Genomic DNA, 22493 nt, shown 5'->3' on the forward strand with positions numbered 1-22493 from the left:
ACTCACATATTCACTCATTCGCTCAGTTACTCACTGATTCACTCATCTGTTCAGCCATTCACTCTGCCACTCACTCATTCACTCACTCACTCAGCCACACACTCATTCACACAGCCACTCACTCAGCCACTCATTCATTCACTCAGCCACTAACTTACTCATTCACACAGCCACTTACACACTCACTCATTCACTCAGCCACTCACTCATTCATTCACTCATCCACTAGCTCACTAATCACTCAGCTACTCACACATTCACTCAGACAGTCATTCACTGAGCCGCTCACTCATTTTCTCAGTCACTCACTCATTCTCTCAGCCACTCACTGACTCATTCACTCAGGCACTCAGTCATTCTCTCAGCCATTCATTCATTCATTCATTCATTCATTCATCCACTCGTTCACCGATTCACTCAGCTACTGACACATTAACTGATTCACTCAACTGCTCACTCATTCACTCAGCCACTCTCTCACTCATTTACACAGCCGCTGAGTCATTTATTCACACAGCCACACATACACTCACTCAGCCACTCACTCAGGCACTCACTTATTCTCTCAGCCACTCACTCATTCCTACACACATCCACTCGCTCACTCATTCACTCAGCCGCTCACTCATTCGCACAGGCATTCACTCACTCAGCCACGCGCTCATTCTCTCAGCCAGTCATTCACTTATTGACTCAGCCACTCACCCACTTAGCCACTCACTCATTAATTCACTCAGCCATTCACTCACTCATTCATTCACTCAGCCACTCACTTATTCATTCACTCACTCACTACTCAATCAATCAGCCACTCTCATTCATTCACTTATTCGCTCACTCACTCGCTCACTTACTGACTCAGCCGCTCAGTCGTTCAGCCACTCTCTCACTACTCACTCAGTCACTCGGTCACTCACTCTCTTACTCACCCACTCACTCACTCGCTCAGCCACTCACTCACTCATTCATTCACTCAGCCACTCACTCACCTATTCACTCAGCCATTCACTCATCCACACAGCCACTCACTCATTCATTCATTTATTCACTTGCCACCTATTCTCTCACTCACCCACTCACTCACTCGGTCAGCCACTCACTCACTCAACGACTCACTCACTCATTCATTCAATTATTCACTTGCCACTTGCTCACTCATTCACTCAGCCACTCACACATTCACACAGCCACTCACTCACTCACCTATTCACTCAGCCACTCACTCATTCACACAGCCTCTCGCTCATTCATTCACGTATTCACTTGCCACTTATTCGCTCGCTCTCTCACCCACTCACTCGGTCAGCCACTCACTCACTACTCACTCACTCAGCGACTCACTCACTCATTCATTCAATTACTCAATCAGCCACTCGCTCACTCATTCACTCAGCCACTCACACATTCGCACAGCCACTCACTCAGTCACTCACTCAATCAATCGGCCACTGACTTAGTCATTCGCACAGCCACCCAGTCACCCAGCCACTCACTCATTCACTCAGCCACTCACTCATTCATTCACTCATCAACTTTCTCATGCACTGAGCTACTCACACATTCGCTCAGCCATTCACTCAGTCGCTTATTTGATCAGCCGCTTACTCACTTATTCACTCAGTACTCACTTACTCACTCACTCATTCACTCAGCCACTCACTCACTCATTCATTCACTCGGCCACTCACTCATTCATTCACTTATTTACTCAGTCACTCACTTACTCATTATCTCGCTTTTACACTCAACCACTCATTCACTTTCTCACTCACCTATTCACTCACTCGCTCAGCCACTCACTCAGTACTCACTCACTCACTCAGCCACTCATTCACTCAGCGACTCACTCACTCATTCACTTACTTATTCACTTAGCCACACAATCACTCAGCCACTCACTCACTCATTCACTTACTTATTCACTCAGCCACTCATTCACTCTCTCATTCACCCACTGGTTCACTCTCTCTGCCACTCAATCACCAGGTGGCACATGAAGAAAACCTGCAATGGTTGCCAAGGACGACATGCTTTCTAATATATGCGAACACAAAATGATAATCAAAGATTATTATCGGTAGAAGTACGTGAAGTGTCGTAATAAAAAAGAATTGCGATATCAAGGCGCAGGAGCAGTGCGATGCAGAATAAAGGAGTGTGGCGTTAACTAAGCAGTCGGGTTTCCAACGCCCTTTTACGATGAGAACCGTGAAATAAATGATCCAGTAGAGCAGATGTATTCAAAAAGGTTATGGAAGGCAGAGAGAATAATATAACAACTGATTCGGTTTTTCAAAAATCAAACTTGCGTTCATCTTGTCATATTTTTTTGTTAGTTCATAACTGACCAGTAATGAAATCCCGTGGGATGCAGCGGCAGCTCCGAGGCCAAAAGCTCGAACAAATCACTGGTACACCACTGTTGAGTAGGAATGTACATTACAATGAGGAGCTTTTTACATATTAAATGTTCCTGTATCAAATGAAAGTAAGATCACAGTCGGAAATAAGCTGCGCAGATATACCAGATAGAAAATAATTTGTCAAAACGTAGAAGCAAAGACAACCACTGGCGGTACGTGGATATCTTTTCTTCTGATATTAATAATTTTTTAACACAAAAAATGATTGCGCCACTTATTTACCGCGCTGCTGAACACCACAATTATGAAAAAATAAAGCAAGAAACATTAATTTCAGCTTTCCTTGGTTTCACTTACTGTCTCCTTCTTTAATTCATCATTCACTGCTGGGATAGTTCAACGTTAAAAATTTTCCTTTGGCCGTGGCCTCCGATGTCGCTTACGCAATCCCGGAGCTTTATTTTTACCGCGAGTTTTGTCCAGACCTGGGAAGCGTGAGAAAAACGTATAGAAAGTGCTGCCTCTCTCCGAGGAGGCTGCATGCACAGGACATTTTCATCAGGCGTTGCGTTTGTTTTGTTTTCATAATAACATCCACAACGCAGCGAAAGGGTGTATACTTATCGTGCGCGCGTGCACGTGCTTACGCAAACAACGTTGGCGACGACATCTATGCAAACAGGCTCCGTTCCCATCGGAAAGCCAGAATAAAAAAAAATGCCTAGGCAGGTCGGCGCAGCCATCATTTCAAGGTGAGGACTTCTGCGTGCTAGTCTCGGCAAGATAATGTGACCGCTAGCGCGAGCCTTAGGGAAGGAATAAATTTAAATCGGCGCGACGTGCTTATGCACAAACTTCTCCCTTTTGCATTTTCTCCTTTTTTTCATATACACCCAGCGAGAAGCGTTTGAATGTCGTGGCGTGTAAACGCCTTGACGCAGACCGTGCATCTTTATTGAGGAGATCTGGGAAGGATCGTGATTACGCGACCTTTTTAAATTAGCACGTATTAATTCATTTGCAGTCGGCGACGCTCCGTCCAGGGTGATAACGGTCTCAAATCTTTTCTCTCGTGGGAGCGAATAAAACGGGCAGTCGTTTCTCAAGGGAAACCATTTCCTCGGCACGTACTTATATGCAACACCAGGACGTGACAACAACGATAACAATAACCACAACCGATGATGACAACAGGAGCGGTGAAAGGTTAGTAAACATTGCGCAATTACACGGGCGAAACGAGAACAAGCGAGTCTGGCACTTCAAATGCGGCCTTGAGGCCTTGCATGGCTCGTTTTAGCAACGAGCTCAAATAGATGCCCTGCCAAAGGTAGCCGCAAACGAAGCGGATTATGCGTCACTTGAAGTCTGCGACTGAAAGCATTGCTGATTAACACACGGAACTTGGGGCGCATCTGAATGCAGAACGCATTCCGAACGATTGATTTCTCTAACAAAAGGAAATAAGCTAGTTGCTTAGAAAACCGCGGATACGGCAGGAAGGAACCTGAACACTCGAATTGCATTTTGTCACTCGCGATGCGTGGAACTGCTTTGCCACCAGAACAAGTTTAAGTCGCACGAGTCAAGCCAAATATGGTTTGCGTGAATTAAGGGTCCTCCTGAATGGTTTGGGTCACGACAGCGCTAGCAATGCAAGAGCACACATAGTCACACATGAAACAGTATATAGAGCTGGGAAGCGTGCTGGGAAGTGAGCTCCAACTTATCAAAACCACATGGCAAAAAAAGAAAGGAACACACGCTTTAGAGGCATTGCGTTTTTCCCTTTGTGATGAAGGGAAATAAGTGGGCTTTAAATTGTGCTGGTTGGTGAGATTCCTTCACAAAGTGACGAAACAGTTCATAATATGGTTTACTGCTGGCGGTTTAACGTCCCAAAGCGACTCATGCTCTGGTGGACGCCGTAGTGAAGGGACCCGGAAATTTCGACCACTTGGGATTCATTGACTTGCACTGACATCGCGCGGTACACGGGCCTCTAGAATTTCGCCTTCATCGAAGTTCGACCACCGTGGCCGGGATCGAACCCACACAGTTCATAATATAGAGGTGTAGTGATTGGTTGTTATTGATACAAATGGTTCCCAAAGTGAACGGCTCGCACTATGCATGGTTCCCGATATGAATGGTGCCAGATATGAATGTTTCCCAATATGAATGTTTCCCAGTATGGATGGTTTCATATGTGAATTGTTCCCTGTGTGTATTGTGAATAGTGTGCATTGTGAACAGTGTGAATAGTTCCCAATTTGAATGATTCCAGGTGCGAATGGTTCCCAGTATGAATTGCTACCTACATGAATGGTTCCAAAGCTGTAAGTTGTCTTCGGAGTCGCTTATACCTGTATCTGCTTCGTAAAAGCAGGTCCACGCGACGTCTGGGGTAGAGGAATCTGTTTGCGGACGCAGCAAGTAGCCGGGGATGCGAAATTGCGGGAGACGATGTCACGACCAGCCGGCCGGAACTCGAGCCTTTTCTGTGCACAAGGCTGCCCACGGACTCAAAGCGGATGTTAAGACCTTGATTTCTGTTTTCGCACGACCAGCAGACAAGATTTTTCGCAACACTGATGCAAGTTCGGCTGTTGAAGCGCACCCCATGGTTTCTTTGTGACCAGCCGTAATGTGCAGTTGCGTTCCCAAACATCGATTTCATGGAGTCATGTCGTGCATTGCGCTGGCGGTTGTCTTTGACGCTGTCTTATTCCTCTTCAGACAAGCATTATGTTCTACTATCAAGAAAAATCAGGAAACTTGCGTGTTTAAATTTTGAACCCCTTATTTCACAAATATAACATGAATGGCTCAAAAACTTTTAGATATACATCGACGCGGCGCACTTCCATGCTCACGGAATTTGAGCCGTATTCTGAAAAAAAAAGACATTTATGGCAAATTATTTTTTATCATTCGAAGCTGCTTCTGTAACGAAAAAATCAGCTACAGTGAACTTTAGCAAAACATTCCACCCCGTGAGAGAAGAAAAAAAATTACAGCTGCAGAAATTACTTGATAGGCACACCGTATAGAACTTCACGACGTCCATCTTAATTCCTTGTTTCTGAAAGGCATTCCTGTTTTCTAGGCATGAATTTGCCCCTACCATTCTGTCCAGCAGGGATTTAAATGTAGCCGGCATCATTGACTTCGCTTAAACAGCTCTAGGCGCTTGGAAACAAAGTTTCAGAAGTGGCATCCAAAGTATGCAAATTTGCGGAGTAGCATTGCCTGGCTATGTGATACATTGCCTAAACGTCCGAATGTTATAGGTCATGACTTCACGAACGTATTAGTCCTCTGGCTTCGACTTAGTACAGAACAAAGTGTTGGGAAAAACGAAGCGTGTATAGTTGAGTTTAAAGCCACTATCACGAAGCCCGGAATGTGAATACACGAAAGAGTGAACAAAAAGAGGTCCTGCTGCGTAGGCCAGCGTTTCAAAACAACGAGATAAAGGTTGGTAAAAGTGGCTTGTATGAAAATCGAAGGCGAATAGGAGTCAACCAGGATCACCTTAGATAGAAGTCCATCGCCACGCGTGAAAGCGTCTTCTTGAAGTGTGTATTATGCGCTCGTACATGCTTAGGGACACTTCATGTAGACTTCATCCAAATTTTGTTAGTAAAAAATGATCATAAGGCCCTTTATGGCTGGGTCGATGTGTATTTGCCAGCAAAAGACGCATTTATTACCGAAAATAAAATGGAATTTAAAAGTTATCTCACCACTCCATTAAAATTCGTGACGTGAGCACCGAACGGGGTTCCGTGATCCCCGCTAAGGGTGGGTGGTGGCGCAGCTTGGCCTCAGGGATCAGCGCAATAAAATATTGCCCTGCGTCACATCATAGCGCTTGTGCAAGAGGCGATGATGGCTAATTTCATCTTCTTGTTTTTCCAGCTTTTCGGTTAGAGAAGTTTCTTGATCGCAAAGCGGTACTCTATCGATAGATGCAAACTTCAATTTGACCTCAGTGTCCCTGTAAGTCCTAATTATAAGTCTACAGCTACGAGCAGTGACCAGTCGATAGGAGTTATAAATTTGGGCGCTGAAAGACGAGTCTTCCTTGCTTTATCGATATCGGGAGGCGATTACATAATTCTTATCTCATGACTGCATGCAGACGACGCAGTCTAGAAAGTGTCCACATGACCATCATGGGCCCGGCCAGACTCATCATCATCATCAGCTTGACTACACCCACTGCAGAGCAAAGGCCTGTCCATGTCTTTAATTAACCCGGTCCTTTAACAGCTGCACCCACCCTATACCTGCGAACTTCTTAATCTCATCCGCCCACCTAACCTTCTGCCGCCCCCTGCTACGCTTGCCTTCTCTTGGAATCCACTCCGTTACCGTTAAGGACCAGCGGTTGTCTTGCCTTCGCATCACATGCCCTGCCGAAGCCCATTTCTTTCTCTTGATTTCGACTAGGGTGTCATTAACCCGCCTTTGTTCCCTCAGCCACTCTGCCCGCTTTCGGTCTCTTAACGTTACACCTATCATTTTTTTTTCATATGGCTCCCTGCGTTGTCCTTTACTTAAGCTGAACCCTTTTCGTTAACCTCCACGTTCCTGCCCCTGTGATTACCGGCAAGATACGCTTTTCTCTTGAGGGATATTGGTAAACTGCTAGTCATGACCTGAGAGAACCTGCTATATGCGCTCCACCCGATTCTTATCTTTGTAGTTATTTCCCTCTCATGATCCGGCTCAGCTGTCACTACCAGTAGACGTATTCCTTTACCACTTCCAGCACCTCGCTTCCAATTGTGAACTGCTGTTCGCTTGCTAGGCTGTTGAACATTAGTTTGGCACTGCAACTGGCCTCTGGAAAGCCGGGACAAGACAGTAACTGAAGAGTCGAAGTTGGCTATGCGCCTTATAGATTAGGCAATTCCCAAACGTCCTACACGCAGTATAGACTTAGCGCAGCTGTTGATGACGATGACAAACCTAAACATCAAAATTCCGATACAGAAGTAATGGTTGAGGAGAAAACAACTACAGTGGTAGTAGTGATGATACAGTGGCAACGGACATGACTTGGCACGAAAGGGTTTTGTGAGCCGCTCGATGGCACTGTTGCGAGCATGTGCGCGCACGAATTAAGCACCTGACCGCACATGCACACACACACACTGACTTTTGGCACCGCACTCCGCCACTGCACAGACACAAACACAGGCACAGACAAGCCCACACCCGCATGGATACTGTGCTCACAAAGGAATGCAAGGGTATGCAGCGACATAGTGGCAAGAGCGCAGTGTGTGTGCAGTAGCGCCCACCTGTCGCCACATGTCCTCCGGGCTGGGCAGCGTCGCCTCTCCGGCAAATACCCGAGCCGCCCAGCGGCTCTGCATCTCGGAGATGGGCAGTAGGGCGCCGATGGGTTGAGCCAGACCGATCAGGGCCAGTCCGGGCTTGTCGGGCGGGAACACCAGTCGATACACGCCGACGTGATTGTCTTCGGACATATCCAGCACGCCCGGTGCCAGGTAAGGGAAGGAGACGCGGTACCCGGTCGCCAGGATGACGTCATCCACATGCAACGGCTCGGCTCCTGCCGGGTCGTCTTCAAAGAGGACACCGTCCTTCGTGAACTCCTTCACATTGCCTGCGCGAGGCGCCGGAGAGCATGCGGAAGCACAAACACATGCTATGGGTGGTTGTTCGCAGACTGTCATGATCACCTCCACCTCTCCCCCTCCCCCCCCCCCCCCCCCCGCCAAAAAAAGAAACGTACAGACGATCAGATTAATGCGGCAGATAGTGCGTCAGCATTAGCATTGACCCCAGACGTAGCAGCCGCTGTCGCTGACGGGTATTAGACCCTGCAAACAGGTGGCGTGATCCAGTCCATCAATTACCGTGTGCCACACCGTACCTCCGCTCTCCCGATCCAATCCCGCAATCACAGTATGATGCGCCACCCGCCGCGGTGGCTCAGTGGTTAGGGCGCTCGGCTACTGATCCAGAGTTGCCGGGTTCGAACCCGACCGCGGCGGCTGCGTTTTATGGAGGAAAAATGCTAAGGCGCCCGTATGCTGTGCGATGTCAGGGCACGTTATAGATCCGCACGTGGTCAAAATTATCCCGGAGCCCTCCACTACGACACCTCTTTCTTCCTTTCTTCTTTAACTCCCTCCTTTATCCCTTCCCTTACGGCGTGGTTCAGGTGTCCAGCGATATATGAGACAGATACTGCGCCATTTCCTTTCCCCAAAAACCAATTATTATTATTATGATGCGCCCTCCACCGAAAGTGGGAAGGAGAATTTCTCTCTCTCTCTCTCCACTTTTGCCTTGTGCTAACCGAGGCTTCACATGCCAACTACTGACACTTTTGCGATAATGGGTGTTATAACGCCAACGCATTGAAAAAAACAAAAAGATAATGACCGCTTGCAGTGGAGGGCTCCGGAGTAATTTCGACCACCTGGGGGATCTTTTTAACGTGCACTGACATCGCACAGCACGCGGGCGCCTTAGCGTTTCGCGTCCATCGAAACGCAGCCGCCGCAGTCCGGTTCGAACCCGGGGACTCCGGATCAGTGGCGCTCGGCTACTGATCCAGAGTTCCCGGGTTCGAACTCGATCGCGGCGGCTGCGTTTCGATGGAGGCGAAACGGTAAGGCGCCCGTGTGCTGTGCGATGTCAGTGCACGTTAAAGATTCCCAGGTGGTCTTAATTACTCCGAAGCACTCCTCTACGACACTTATTTCTCCCTTTGTCCTTTCACTCCCTCCTTTATCCCTTCCCTTAAGGCGCGGTTCAGGTGTTCGCTGATATGTGAGACAGATACTGCGCCATTTCCTTCCCTCCTTCCCCCCCCCCCCCCCCCTAAAAAAAAAACATTTTCATTTTTTTTCAACGCTTTCAGTTGCAGGTGCCCTTCCTGGCGTAAAAATGGATACAAGAATGCGGGGCATCGCTACGACACACCGTGCGCAGCGGCTAGCACATGCAAAGGTTGCTTGCACATGGTGGTCGGAAGATTCGTTTCACTGTCCCAAAATTCCGAATGCTCGTACACCCCTACTTAGAGGTACTTCGAGTACTCTAATAAATATATAAACACCAACATAGAGTCATGGAGATGCGTAGAGCTCAAAAGAGCAGCAGGATCGAAGATATAACAGAGTGGTTTGGGGCGCTTTTCAAAAGGCACCAGTATGTTGACGTCCGTGGGGCTACTAACGTCATTCGCAATGCGTCTCACGTTGAGCGTCGCAGTGCACGCGCTAGCACGCACCTTTGATGAGTACTGTGCCAGACAGTATGCGGTTGGGCAGCGCGTCGTTGACCATGGGGTGTTGTCCGAGGATGCGGTGCTTGGGTTTGAGCCGGTAGGCGGCGTGGTCGAAGCGCTGGTTGATAGCGCTCTCGCAGATCAGGCACACCACCGAGTAAGGCAGCAGGTGTACGACCAGGTTCAGCATCCGCGTCGTGTAGGTGGCGTCGAAGGGACGTCCCCGGGGCCCCACGCGACCGATGACCCACGAACCGCGTCGGGTGCTCAGCCACACCTGCCAACAGACACCGGAACCACAAGCACTCGAACACTCGTATCTTAGTCAAAAGACAGACAATCACACTCGTATCACTGTGTACGGTTAGAGCTCGTCGATAATCCCAGTTTCAAAACTCCGCTTCAAAAGGCGGCTGTTCCTGTGGACATTTAATATCTATGCATTTTGTTACTCCATTTCTTTCACTGATTTCGTTGCCAGGAACTAACGCGGTTATAAACCATCTCAAATTTTTGCAACTTGTGCACAGTTCATTTTACTTCACACGTACATGTGTCGCGGCATTCAGCTATCTTCTATGTTTTGGCCCCGTCATACCGACAGATTTCAATACATGAGTGCTATGGGTGAGTTTCACAGCCTGCTTGATCATGATATGATCAGTGTACAATATGGTTCGGTATGGCATTTTTATTTATTTGTTGGGATGTGGCCACTAACAGCTATAGGTCCTTTACAGAGGTGCACTCAGGTATGGTGTGGCATGGTATGGTTTATAGTTTATGGGGGTTTAACGTCCCAAAGCGACTCATGCTATGAGAGACGCCGGAGTGAAGGGCTCCGAAAATTTCGACCACCTGGGGTTCTTTAACGTGCACTGACATCGCACAGTACACGGGCCTCTAGAATTTCGCCTCCATCGAAATTCCACCGCCGCGGCCGGGATCGAGCCCGCGTATTTCGGGCCAGCAGCCGAACGCCATAACCACTATGCCACCGCGGCGGCGTATGGTACGGTATGGTATGGTATGGTATGGTATGGTATGGTATGGTATGGTATGGTATGGTATGGTATGGTATGGTATGGTATGGTAGGATTTAATGTCCCAAGGAAGCCCACGGGCTGTAACAGACATCGTAGTGGAGGGCTCCAGACTGATTTAGGTCACCTGGGGTTCCAACATGCACTGAAACTGACCCTAACGTGCACTGACATCGTGCATTATACGGGTGTTCTTGTATTTGCCTTCATAGAAATGCAGCAGCCGGGGCCACGGTTAGATCCTGAGGATTCCTTGGGCTCAAGAGCCTAATTCCATAGTCACTAAGCCAGTGCAGTGCTTGTCAAAGAGTGGTAGGTATGTGGGGCTCAATGTTCCGATGCAGCGCATATGCTATGAAAAACGCCGCAGTGGAGGACCCCAGTTTAATGTCGACCTCCTGTAGGTTCTTTGACGCCCACCGACATTTGGTGCGCGGTCAGCTATACCGATAGCGGCTTGTACTTGAGCTGTCATTTCAGTAATTGCTTGTTCAATTTGGCGGACTTATCAAACGCACATCTAGTGCAAATTACCATCAGTCAGGGTAACTCCTCTGTGAAACGAAGAATTGCAGACGTCGGCCAAGTCAGACCACAGGATTGGCGTCTCGGAGTCAATATGGATTCCTTGTTTACAATCAAGGAACTTTCGTGGATTCTAAAACATAAATCCGTCAGTCTTATCGTCTTAGACTCGGTCGGTGGCTATGATTATTATCTTTCGTGATGGTACCTGACAAGGCGATAATTCATTGAACTTTTACGACTACATTAATTTCATTGTTTGTCAAAAGCCTTTCCTGTTGACTACCCCACTTTCGTTGCTTCTGTGTTGCGTCAGCCACTGCTACCTTGTCTCAATTTTTTTTAATTCTCCCCACCCGACTCACTGATGGCCTCGACTACATTTGCCGTCCTTCGACATACGATACGTTACCCTAACAATCACTGGTTATCACTTCTGCAGATTACAAGCCTTGTCCAAGCCATTTCCTTCTTTGACTTCAGCTGTTTGCAGGCCGAGTTTCTTCTGTCATTAGCGCTGTTCTCTACCTTTTTGTCATCATCGTCGTCATCAGCCTGACTACGCTCACTGCATCCCCCCCCCCCTATAATCTTCTTATAAGGCTACTATACTGTTCGTATTTGTATTTTTTATATTCAGAACTTCGGCGGATTGTGCAAGCGCTTGGAAGATAGATCTGCGATCTACTTTCCTATTGATAGGCATCTGTAAGCAGCTGTAATTGACTTGAGAGCGCCCACTAAATGCGTTACAACGCACCCCTACTCCCTACCACCCCGTAATTTTCCTCTCACTTCCAGGATCTGCCATCACAGCTTGGATTAAACAGACGGACTCCATCTTTTTTTTTTCTCTGCCTCAGTACTCATGAAAAACTGTTGGCACTTGGCCAGATTCTGGCACTTTATTATAATTTTATTTATTGCATTAATGGAGCCAGGTGTAATTTTATTCATTACGCCTGCATGCATTCACTGCATTGAATCCCCTGAGCCACTGAGCAGGACAATGCAGTCAGAAACTCATGGGCTTCGCAGGCAACAGCCTTTTAATAGCGACAAAAAAAAATGCGCTAGTTTGTACCGAATGTCAGCGAAATCCACCTTGAACACCCATCGCGTTGGTATTCGTCTTACAACAGACGTGTATACCTTGAAAGCGCCTTCGAGAGCGAAGCTTCAACTGGAAAGAAGATTCTGAATCGGAAGCTCCGGACACTACTGGGCAGAAGTTTTCCACTGCGCACCAAAATCTCGCCAACCCCGTAAAGTGTTGCGCATTTCGTCTCAGCCGTTGTAACGCGACCAACGAAGAACTCCGATAACAGAACAGCGGAGCTCCGCGGCCACCAATTCCCAGTAATGTTGGTGAGCGCTTTTTTGCCCAACTGTTCTACATCTCCACAAAATTTGCTCATAAGGCATAGGCCTGTGTCGTTTCTGCTAAGCATCACGAGCTGCCACGGGTAATACTTTATTGCTTCGATAGGGGCTCCCTTTTTTTGCCCTCCAAGAGCCCTTCGACCACTGCGACCACCTTGATTGATGTCTGCACATAATTTAGTGATTGTTTTGTACGTGGCAGTCTTGATTGTGCCAGCTGCACTTATGCACTTAGGCAGCTATAGCGGCCACGTTCATAGTGGCGTTAGCAGTGCGATACTGTTTAGGACTGTTGTCAGGGGGCGAGTTGGTTAACTTTCTGAGGGCAGAATTACATATTTACATGCGCCGAAAAGGCTTTAAATAGTGAGAAGACAGTAGTCACAGGGAATGCTGCCCAAGCCCTGAGGCAGATTTCCGTCACTAAAAATATGGAGTATACTTACAGATGGCAACTGAAACAAATTCCCCCTTCAAAACATGCGAATTTCCTGCGGTTACAAAGATTTTAACCAAGGTTTCAGTCTCCTCTATTTGGTAACCTCAGGACCTCCGGTGCCGCGTTTAAAAGCCTCCTCCCTTTGCTGTCTGCATCAATTGCTATGCTTTGCAGTGGGAATATGCCTCCGTTGCCAAGAGCAAGCATTCCGTATACATTCCGTATACTTCCTTTAGGCTTATTCTTGTTTAGAGTGTAGTTACGGCGTTTAAATTCGTTTTCTCTGTTATTCTGCGTATCAGCTCAACACTGACACGTCTGTGCGCCTCCGCTTCGCTCTAAATGGGCAGCCGTGCGCTACTGTGGTGAGACGGTTACCACGAAGGGAACCTGCTGTAATGTAGGCATATTCCTGCACGCCCGTTCTGAGTCCAACTGCACCCATCATAACGTTTGTCCTGCCCTTCCCTGTACCGCAGCGTGAAGGACCCAGCTGGTTTATAAATATATCATCGATCAACGCCGTTATGGAATGAGGAGCTGGCAGAGAAAAGACACGGGCGAGATGGACCCGCAGCTGCGCTGCGTCTATCTCCGTCGTCTGCCAGCGCTGCACATTCCATAATGACAGAACCCAATCAGTCAAACCAGCACGACACGTCGTTCAAGAGGAGCATTGAAACGAAAAAAATGTTTGCTATAAGGCGCACCGACAAATAAACAAAAGGCCAATTGAAGGCCATGTTAGCTATACTGCACATGAGATGCCAGCGTGTAGCCGTCAGGCCGTCACCGCAATGGGAGCTATGAAGCCTGAAGCTTTGTCGTTAAACTGAATAGCCTATAGAGTGCTACTCTCGCTCCCAGCGGAAATGCGCCAGTATGTTTAGAAGCAGGGTTGACGTCAAGTCGGAGAAAGAAATGCACGACATGGCACGGCGTTCAATAGAAATCGGAACGCTGGATATAATGTGCGTCACAATTTGTTGGCATGGAAATTGAACTTGCAGCTCTCCCTAGCAAATAAACAGCCGAACTGTCAAAGCCGTACGCACCTTACAGCAAGCGCACGATCGTTCGATCCCTTTGTTAGAGATAAATAAAGGACGTTTCAAACGTCCTCCGCTTAACACCTACCTTCCGAGGGCAGAATGAATTTTCTGTCGATCGCAACATCACTGTTAGGTTGCACAAAAAATAAACTAGGTAGAAACAATAGCAAAAGTAATTGCGCGGGGAACCAGCCTTCATTCTCTAATTTTATTGCCGTGTACTAAGCGGCATGTCTCAGTCTGTGTTCTTATTTTCAAATGTCTATACTGCATTGCCTGTTTATATACCTATAGTTTCTATTGTAGTTTTATAGTTTTTTTTGTTTTCTGCCGTTGGCACCAACTCAGAGATGGACGGACATGATGGACACCCACAAGAGGTCACTGTGTTGTGAAACGCAAGTATTTCGCAACACCACCGACGCATTCAAGCGTGACACATGCCGGACCGATTCGTTCCGGCAAACGGCTGATCACACCGCAACACACACGATGCAGGGTTGTCCGATCGTCTCCTTGATACTGGGCCCATTTGCCTCCTCCTCGACAGGCATAGCTTCCGGGTACGATTACACCGGAAGTGTGCCGCCGTCGCCTCCGCCGGAAGAGGGCGCGTGCAGCGCCAACTTTGCTGAGCAGAGGCAAAAGGTCTCACATTGGATGACCAAGGCTCGTATACGCTTCGGCGTGACCCCACAAAGAAGTCCGCTCGCGCGGCGTACTAATATACACTCTCGCGTACTTCGCGCGGCCAGGAGTCGATCGGTGCGCAGCCTGCATACGTATACACTATATATGCCTGCTTGCGATCGGGCTTCCGGCGCCAGCGAGCAGCACCAAAACACTCAGGCCGTTCACCCGGCTCGAAGGGCGCGATGTAGGACACTCCTAAAAGAGGAGGGAATTGAGAGCTCTTCGCCTTCCGGTAGCACGCGCGCCGCTAGGTTTCTCAAACTGGCCCCGGTCAGTTTATCGAAATGCGATTTTCGCGGGCTCGTCCCAAGGCTGTCGGGACAGGTATCTGTGCTTCATCATTTGTCACATCACAGAGTGAGGCGTGAACCATATTTAGGGTGTTCCGCAGTCCTGGTGACACAGCGACAGAAGCGAAGTAATTACTACGCAAAATGGCGGAAGGAAGAGGAAAGTAGAGGAGGTGGCGGTGTACTCTGCTTCTGGTCTTTCTAGAGGGGTGCCTGAACATTGCCAGGGCGAACGTTGAATGTGCTGCGAGCACAATATGGCACCTTTGCGTTGAGTTTAAGCCGTATACGGGCTTCGTTATCAAATCTAATAAGCCTGTGGCAATATGAATGCCGATTTATGGAAGGGTGGTGCTACGCACTTCGCTTAGCCTTGTGGTGTCCTTCACTGTAGTGGACCACCCATCAGTGGAGAAAGCGTCTTTCCTCTTTCATCCCCAGGGAAAACCACGTCCCCAGTGTCGATGTCTGCAGACGCTTAAACTCAAACTCCGCTCCTGTGCATACACTTAGGGTCTCACAGGTAGCGGCACGCCTGTTTCGTGCGGTCCAGGAGCATACAGTCTTATCTCGAGATAGTCTTACGAATTTCTTGGGCCTTACCACAGCGTCAGGACTGAAGGCTTCTGGGAGGCCCATTCGTATAAGACCTTCACAATATGGACTCCCTGAGCGCAGTCATATTGCTCACTCATATTGCGTGCACCTCGCGCTAGCACGATGGAGACGGCAGGGGAACCGGTTTCCAGCAGTCCGTAAATGAGGCGTTTCGACAACTCCCTCGCCCGGTGTGTCCAGCGCGATGGTCCTTCGTCTAAGTTTGGCTTGGTGCTTGCCGGCGCTGAAATCACCGGAGTAAAATTCGGCCCGAGATGTGCGCCCATCTCATTCTGAGACAACAGCGTGAGGTCTCTGGAACATAGCCCTATATCACTGAGCCTTTCCATTTTGCCGCTGAATTCTGCACTACCGTCTAGTGCGCTGCAGCAAACTGATCGACGCACTCGGAGATGACCTCTAAAAGGAGACAACCATCAGCGTCACTACCTGTCACCGCAGCGGGCCATGTACCGCTGTCCTCTCAGGTGTCCACGTTTAAGTACTCGCAACAGGCGCTCTTTAGAGTCGGCGCTTTTGCTCGACGCCTTTGGAATGGACGAGAATGATGTACGACCCACTAACTGCGACGATCGTGGTGCTGGCCGCATTTGGATCGCGACCCCCTCCTGCTTGGCTTCCGCCGTCCGTGCGAAGTCTCCACAGCGTACACATCATGGGTGGCGAGGCCCGGAAGTGATCAGCCAAGCCGCAGCTGTATATCCGCCGCCTCCTCCTGTACACCGAAGCGTTACGAGTGCTTGCCCGGTCTCGACTATCGCGTACACGGCGACGCCCTACGCGGTACGCATTTATTCGATCAAAGCTACCCTGCGTAAAGGCCGACGTCCTTGCCACCCAGTTTGCTGCGGCGTGTCTCTTCTTATTCTTCTTTACTTTTTCAACTTCCACCGCATTCCACAGAAATACAACTAACTTGCCGAAGTGGCATGAGGGCGAAAAGTTGGGCGGGTAGAGGTTGTCGCAAAGGGGGTGAAAGGGAGAGGGGGCGGCAGAGAAAGGGAATCGCCAACAATTCCTGAAACCAAGGTGCATAGGGGAATGTTTCTAATTTTTTTGGAGTGCCAATCAGCTGGTTTAAAGAAAATTACTTATAAAGCAGCAGAAGAAACAACCATGCCGCCGGTGGGATCCGAACCCACGACCTCCGAATATCGCGTCCGGTGCTCTACCAACTGAGCTACGGCGACGGCTGTCCAATGTGCTGCTCTCGTGGGTATTTATGGTTATTGGGGGTAAGCGGACCTTGAGTGTTCACCAGCTGATTGGCACTCCAAAAAAAAAATTAGAAACATTCCGCTATGCACCTTGGTTTCGGTGATTGTTGGCTTCCTTAATATATATATATATATATATATATATATATATATATATATATATATATATATATATATATATATATATATATATATATATATATATATATATATATATATATATATATATAGGCCTGCGAGTCTTCGCACAATCTTTGTGTTCTTCCTTCTGGTGCTGCCCGCCTGCGACGTTTGCGTTTCTTGCAGGAAACCAGAGAGACCACCAGCAAAAACGCACTGAGACAAACAAAAACGAAAACGCCCGAGCGACGCCTCTTCCTTGCCAACCCCTTTTTGGCGAAGGCGTAATCCTCATTGCTTATCTGCAATGACATCACCGATCGTGTTTATAGATGACGCGGTTCGTTTGCGCACCCCGTACTGAAAGAACCTTGCGTTTGCGCATAGCCTTAACAGAGGTGCGCATGCATTTTGCGCCTCAATGCCCACGGCTTAACACGTCCCGAGGACGTTGCGTACGTCGCACCAGCCGTCTCAAGGGCATGCACGTCGAACAGATTGCACTGATTACTACTGGCTTATGCTAGAGCTTATCTCCGCGTCGGGCGTATGGCTTCGAGATGCAGGTAGCCCGCGGGACACAGTTATTTCAGGACGCTGCTTCTCGCCCGGTAACGGAGTTTCACTCTTCTCGCTTTCCTCATTGCGTAACGCAGTCGGGCTCCACTTGCGTTTCGGGCGGAAACGAAGGGAGGAAATAGAAAATCAAGGTTACGCTGCAACGTATAGACCGCCCGACTCTCTCTTTAGGCCTTCACGCCTAGGAAGCGAGTGCTTATTGCTTTTGCACAACCGGTTTGAATATCGGGCTGCAGTGAACTAACATCATGACCCCTGCCCTATAAAACGAGGAATGAATGCTGCCACAACAGAAGCAGCAATAGCGCGAAGTATACCCTTTGTCAAAATATTGAAGAGCAATAGTACTCTTTTTTCTCATCTTTATTTTAGTTTGCATGACGATGCATGGAAACCCGAGGGAAAGTAGGCAAAAGATGTATCAACACCTGACGAAGGCCTCTCCACCCCTTAAAAAGACTGCGCAGAATAAAATGTAGATTGAATCGCATGAGGCTATGCAGTATGGAATCTGCACCAGAGTATTTAATTACAAAGAGAATGTACCTAATATATTTGAGAAATAAAACGCAAAGGATATAATAACATATTGCTCCAAGCTGAAGAAAAGTAACAGTGCATATAAGATACATATGGGAATACAAGAAATCAATATAGGACGAGCGTAACAGCGAGATAAGATTTTATATATATATATATATATATATATATATATATATATATATATGTATATATATATATATATATATATATATATATATATATATATATATATATATATATATATATATATTATATATATATATATATATCTCTTATCCCGCTGTTACGCTGGTCCTATATATATATATACATACATACACGCCATTACTCTCGCCGCTGTGGTTAGAAAAAATTTGGCTACATCGTGCTAAAATACATGCACTTTGGAAAAGTATGCAGGCAAAGCAACCCCTACAGTGGTCGTATATATATATATATATATATATATATATATATATATATATATATATATATATATATATATATATATATATATATATATATATATATATATATATATATATATATGGTTTATGGGGGTTTAACGTCCCAAAGCGACTCAGGCTATGAGAGACGCCGTAGTGAAGGGCTCCGGAGATTTCGACCACCTGGGGTTCTTTAACGTGCACTGACATCGCACAGCACACGAGCCTCTAGAATTTCGCCTGCATCGAAATTCGACCGCCGCGGCCGGGATCGAACCCGCGTCTTTCGGTCTTTCGGGCCAGCAGCCGAGCGCCATAACCACTCAGCCACCGCGGCTATATATATATATATATATATATATATATATATATATATATATATATATATATATATATATGCCGCTGTGGTTAGACAAAATTTGGCTACATCGTGCTAAAATACATGCACTTTGGAAAGTATGCAGGCAAAGCAACCCCTACAGTGGTCGTAACTAGTCTAAATAACCAAATTTAGACGTGCCACAGCGGCGACAGTAATGGTGTTTTCGAAACTGACATGGCCATTACTAACGGTCGGCTACAAATCTCTAATTGCAATCAGGTGCCTATTGGTAATAGTTAGAAAGTTTACTATTAGAATTCAGTTAAACACTTAGCTAGTTAAGATGATTCGCCTGTTTTTTGACGTCCGCCAACACTCATATCACTATGCCGCAAATTGCTTCTGGTTACCTCAAAAACCTTATTTTTAAAAATTAGTAATCACCTTCCCTGAAACACCTACGGAAGAAAAAGTTCCTGGGGCTACGTTAGCAATGACCTTGAAATAAAACAGACGTGGTGAAAAACAATTGTATTTTTCTTGGCATTTCGGCCGGGGACCGGCATTCATCTGATGAAACTGAGCTCTTTCTGAGCTGCAGGCAGTCTCTTAAATTTGTATGCTGACGTTATCGCTATCTTCATCAAGCCAAAACGGGTTTGAAATCTTGCAATCGCAAAGGCACTAAAGTTATGTATCAGGGGTCATCTAAAATACCAAGAGAACAGACATGCGGCGAACTTACAAGGTGAAGAATTATGCGGTGCACACACATGCGTAAAAGGGTGCGGTGAAAAAAAAAAAGACGGTAGGCGAAGCTACACTCTGGATGATGACGCGTAGCCTGTGATATGCGCGCACGCACGCACGCACGCACGCACACACACACACACACACACACGCGCGCGCACACACACACACACACACACACACACACACACACACACACACACACACACACACACACACACACACACACACACACACACACACACACACACACACACACACACACACACACACACACACGCACGCACGCACGCACGCACGCACGCACGCACGCACACGCACACACACACACACACACACACACACACACACACACACACACACACACACACACACACACACACACACACACACACACACACACACACACACACACACACACACACACACACACACACACACACACTTTCTTTCTTTCTCTCTCTCTCGCGAACACGTGCTTTTGCTCTTAATGAATGCATCTGATGTGACAGTCACCCTTAGGCAGAAATTGATGTTTTCGTGAGTGCGCGGACATTAAGGACGAAAAAGTTGAAATGCGAGCTCGAGCAACCTGTGAACGTTCATTGCATTTTCCCGCTTTCATTCGGTAACAATTAACGCTAAAAAATCTCAGATGGTCGAAATTTTTAGGGAGCCCCCCAATACGGGGTACAACATATATGTTTGTTTATTCGAGAAGTGTGCCATGAGGCATAAGTTGAAAAAGGAAAGGGGGGAAGGAATGCACGGGATTGAAAGTTAAAAGAAGGAGTGAAGAACCGTTGCGCTGAGGTAGTCGCAGAGGTTGTTAATGAAACGGTTGTCCATTGTCCACTTCACGAAGTCACTTTCGCGGTTCCACCGCAGGCCCACCTCCCTGAGGAGCCGTTTTCTGATAGCAGCCGTCGCTGGGCACGTCCACAACAAGTGCCGCACATCACATATGTCCGGTGCAGCGCCACAGTGAGGGCACCTGTCAGGTAGTGGCAGATCTTTGGCACGCCACCGATGACGGACAGATGGTGTCAGAGCCGCCCCTGCCCGAATCCGGCGCACGGATACCTCCTCCTGCCGAGTAAGACTACGGGGGAGAGGGTGCGAACACGGAGGAATTAGAGCGCGTGTTCGCTGGCGCAGAACTTCGGAATCGGAAACGTGGGACAGGAACGGATCTGGGGGAAGAGGGGAAGGTGGCGGATCGTCTAATGTATGAAGATGAGTCATAGCATCCGCTTGAATGTTATGTGGATCCTGGGCATGGCCGCGAATCCAGTGTATGCGCACAGGACATGGATACTTTGCGCAGAGCACATGAATAGATTGTGAAATCTGGAACGTTCGTCGAACAGCCTTCAGCTGTTTAAGGGCGGCGCGGGAGTCGGTGTAAATGTGAACTGTATTGAATGTTGGAACGAGCGGAAGGGAAGCAATGGCATTGTAAATGGCTTGAAGTTCCAATGCCAGGGGAGTGCACGTATCCGCAGTATACGTCGCGCGAGAGTTGAGATGCGGATGAGATGGACTATACACAGCAGTAACTCCCCTTTCTGCAGAATGAGATGCATCCGTGTATAATATGCACCCTTCAGGCAGATACGCTGCTGATACCGACGGGGAAACAGTGGGGCGATTGTCAGTGAGCTGGCAATAGGACCACGGTGGAAGTGCCTTTAAACGATGAAGTTTGAGAGACTGTTTTCGAGCTCTATTTGCCACCCGTTGGTCGATGATCTCACTGAGTGTATTAAGTTGGGCGAACTCCTGTAGCACAGGTATGGGTGTTAAACGAGGCAGATATGTTATGACGCGCATAGCCTCACGATTGATAGCTTCAAGGGAGTCCCACTGTCTGCGTGTGAGACGTTGAAATTGAGCCTGATATACTATCCGTGGCTGAAGGATAGAGCGCACAAGCTGGCGGGCCGTATGAGCACGTGCGCCACCAGAGCGCATAGCTATGCGACGAATCAGACCTAGAGTAGCGTGAGCCGATTTACGGGTGGCTGTCAGCCACGGGGTGCCAGTCCCAGATGTATGGAGGAGAAGACCAAGAATACGAACAGTTTCTACCTGAGGAATCAGAGAATTATGTACCGTAAAATTTAAAGGGGGAGCTTTCCGTAAGGCGGCTTTATTTCCAATTCGAATGAAACATGATTTAGTAGGAGAGAGTGTTAGACCCAAAGGTGGGAGGCGAGATGTCAATACATCCAGCGCGTGTTGAAGGACCGACTGATGAATAGACGCATCTGGATGACAGCACCACAAGGTGATATCATCGGCATATGCAAGCACGCGGATAGAAGGGATGGTCTCTAGGGCTCGAACCAGAGGAATTAAAGCCACATTAAATAATGTGGGGGCGAGAACGGAGCCCTGCGGCACTCCTCTATTGGAAGTGAAATTACCAAAGGGCTTTCCGTGGACACGCACGCTGAAGGTTCGATTTGCTAAAAAGGCGTGAATGGAGAGGAGGAACCGGTGAGGGAGACCAAGAGTTTGAAGGGAGGCAAGAATGGCAGAGTGAAGGATGTTATCATATGCCTTTGTTATGTCTGTAGCGATTACGGTTCGTACAAGGTGACTCTGTGGAGAGTGGTCAAGCACGTCAGCAGCCAAAGTAGCAAGGCCGTCCTCCATTCCAATATGTGGGCGGAAACCAATTTGGGAATCTGGGTAACAATCATGGGATTCCAGCCACCATGATAAGCGTGCGGCTAGAATGTTTTCATAAAACTTGCAGATGGTAGGGGTAAGGGAAATTGGACGAAGGGCCGAGAGAGATACTGGAGGCTGACCTGACTTGGGGATTGGAACCACAATAGAATGCT

General features: G+C 47.8%; 1 protein-coding gene across 3 annotated transcripts in view; it reads right to left on the reverse strand.

Moving 5' to 3' along the window:
• The window catches only part of LOC144098809 (flavin-containing monooxygenase 5-like), a 68898-nt gene that overhangs the window by 13207 nt on the left and 33198 nt on the right, over positions 1–22493 (reverse strand). For all 3 annotated transcript variants that reach the window (XM_077631687.1, XM_077631688.1, XM_077631686.1), the window contains 2 exons: positions 9646–9919; positions 7679–8007 (listed from right to left, as the gene is read on the reverse strand). In XM_077631687.1, coding sequence (XP_077487813.1) covers positions 7679–8007; positions 9646–9919 — 603 coding nt within the window. The remainder of the gene's footprint in view (positions 1–7678; positions 8008–9645; positions 9920–22493) is intronic.

This window comes from Amblyomma americanum, chromosome 7 (assembly GCF_052857255.1).
Source record: "Amblyomma americanum isolate KBUSLIRL-KWMA chromosome 7, ASM5285725v1, whole genome shotgun sequence".
NCBI lineage: Eukaryota > Metazoa > Arthropoda > Arachnida > Ixodida > Ixodidae > Amblyomma > Amblyomma americanum.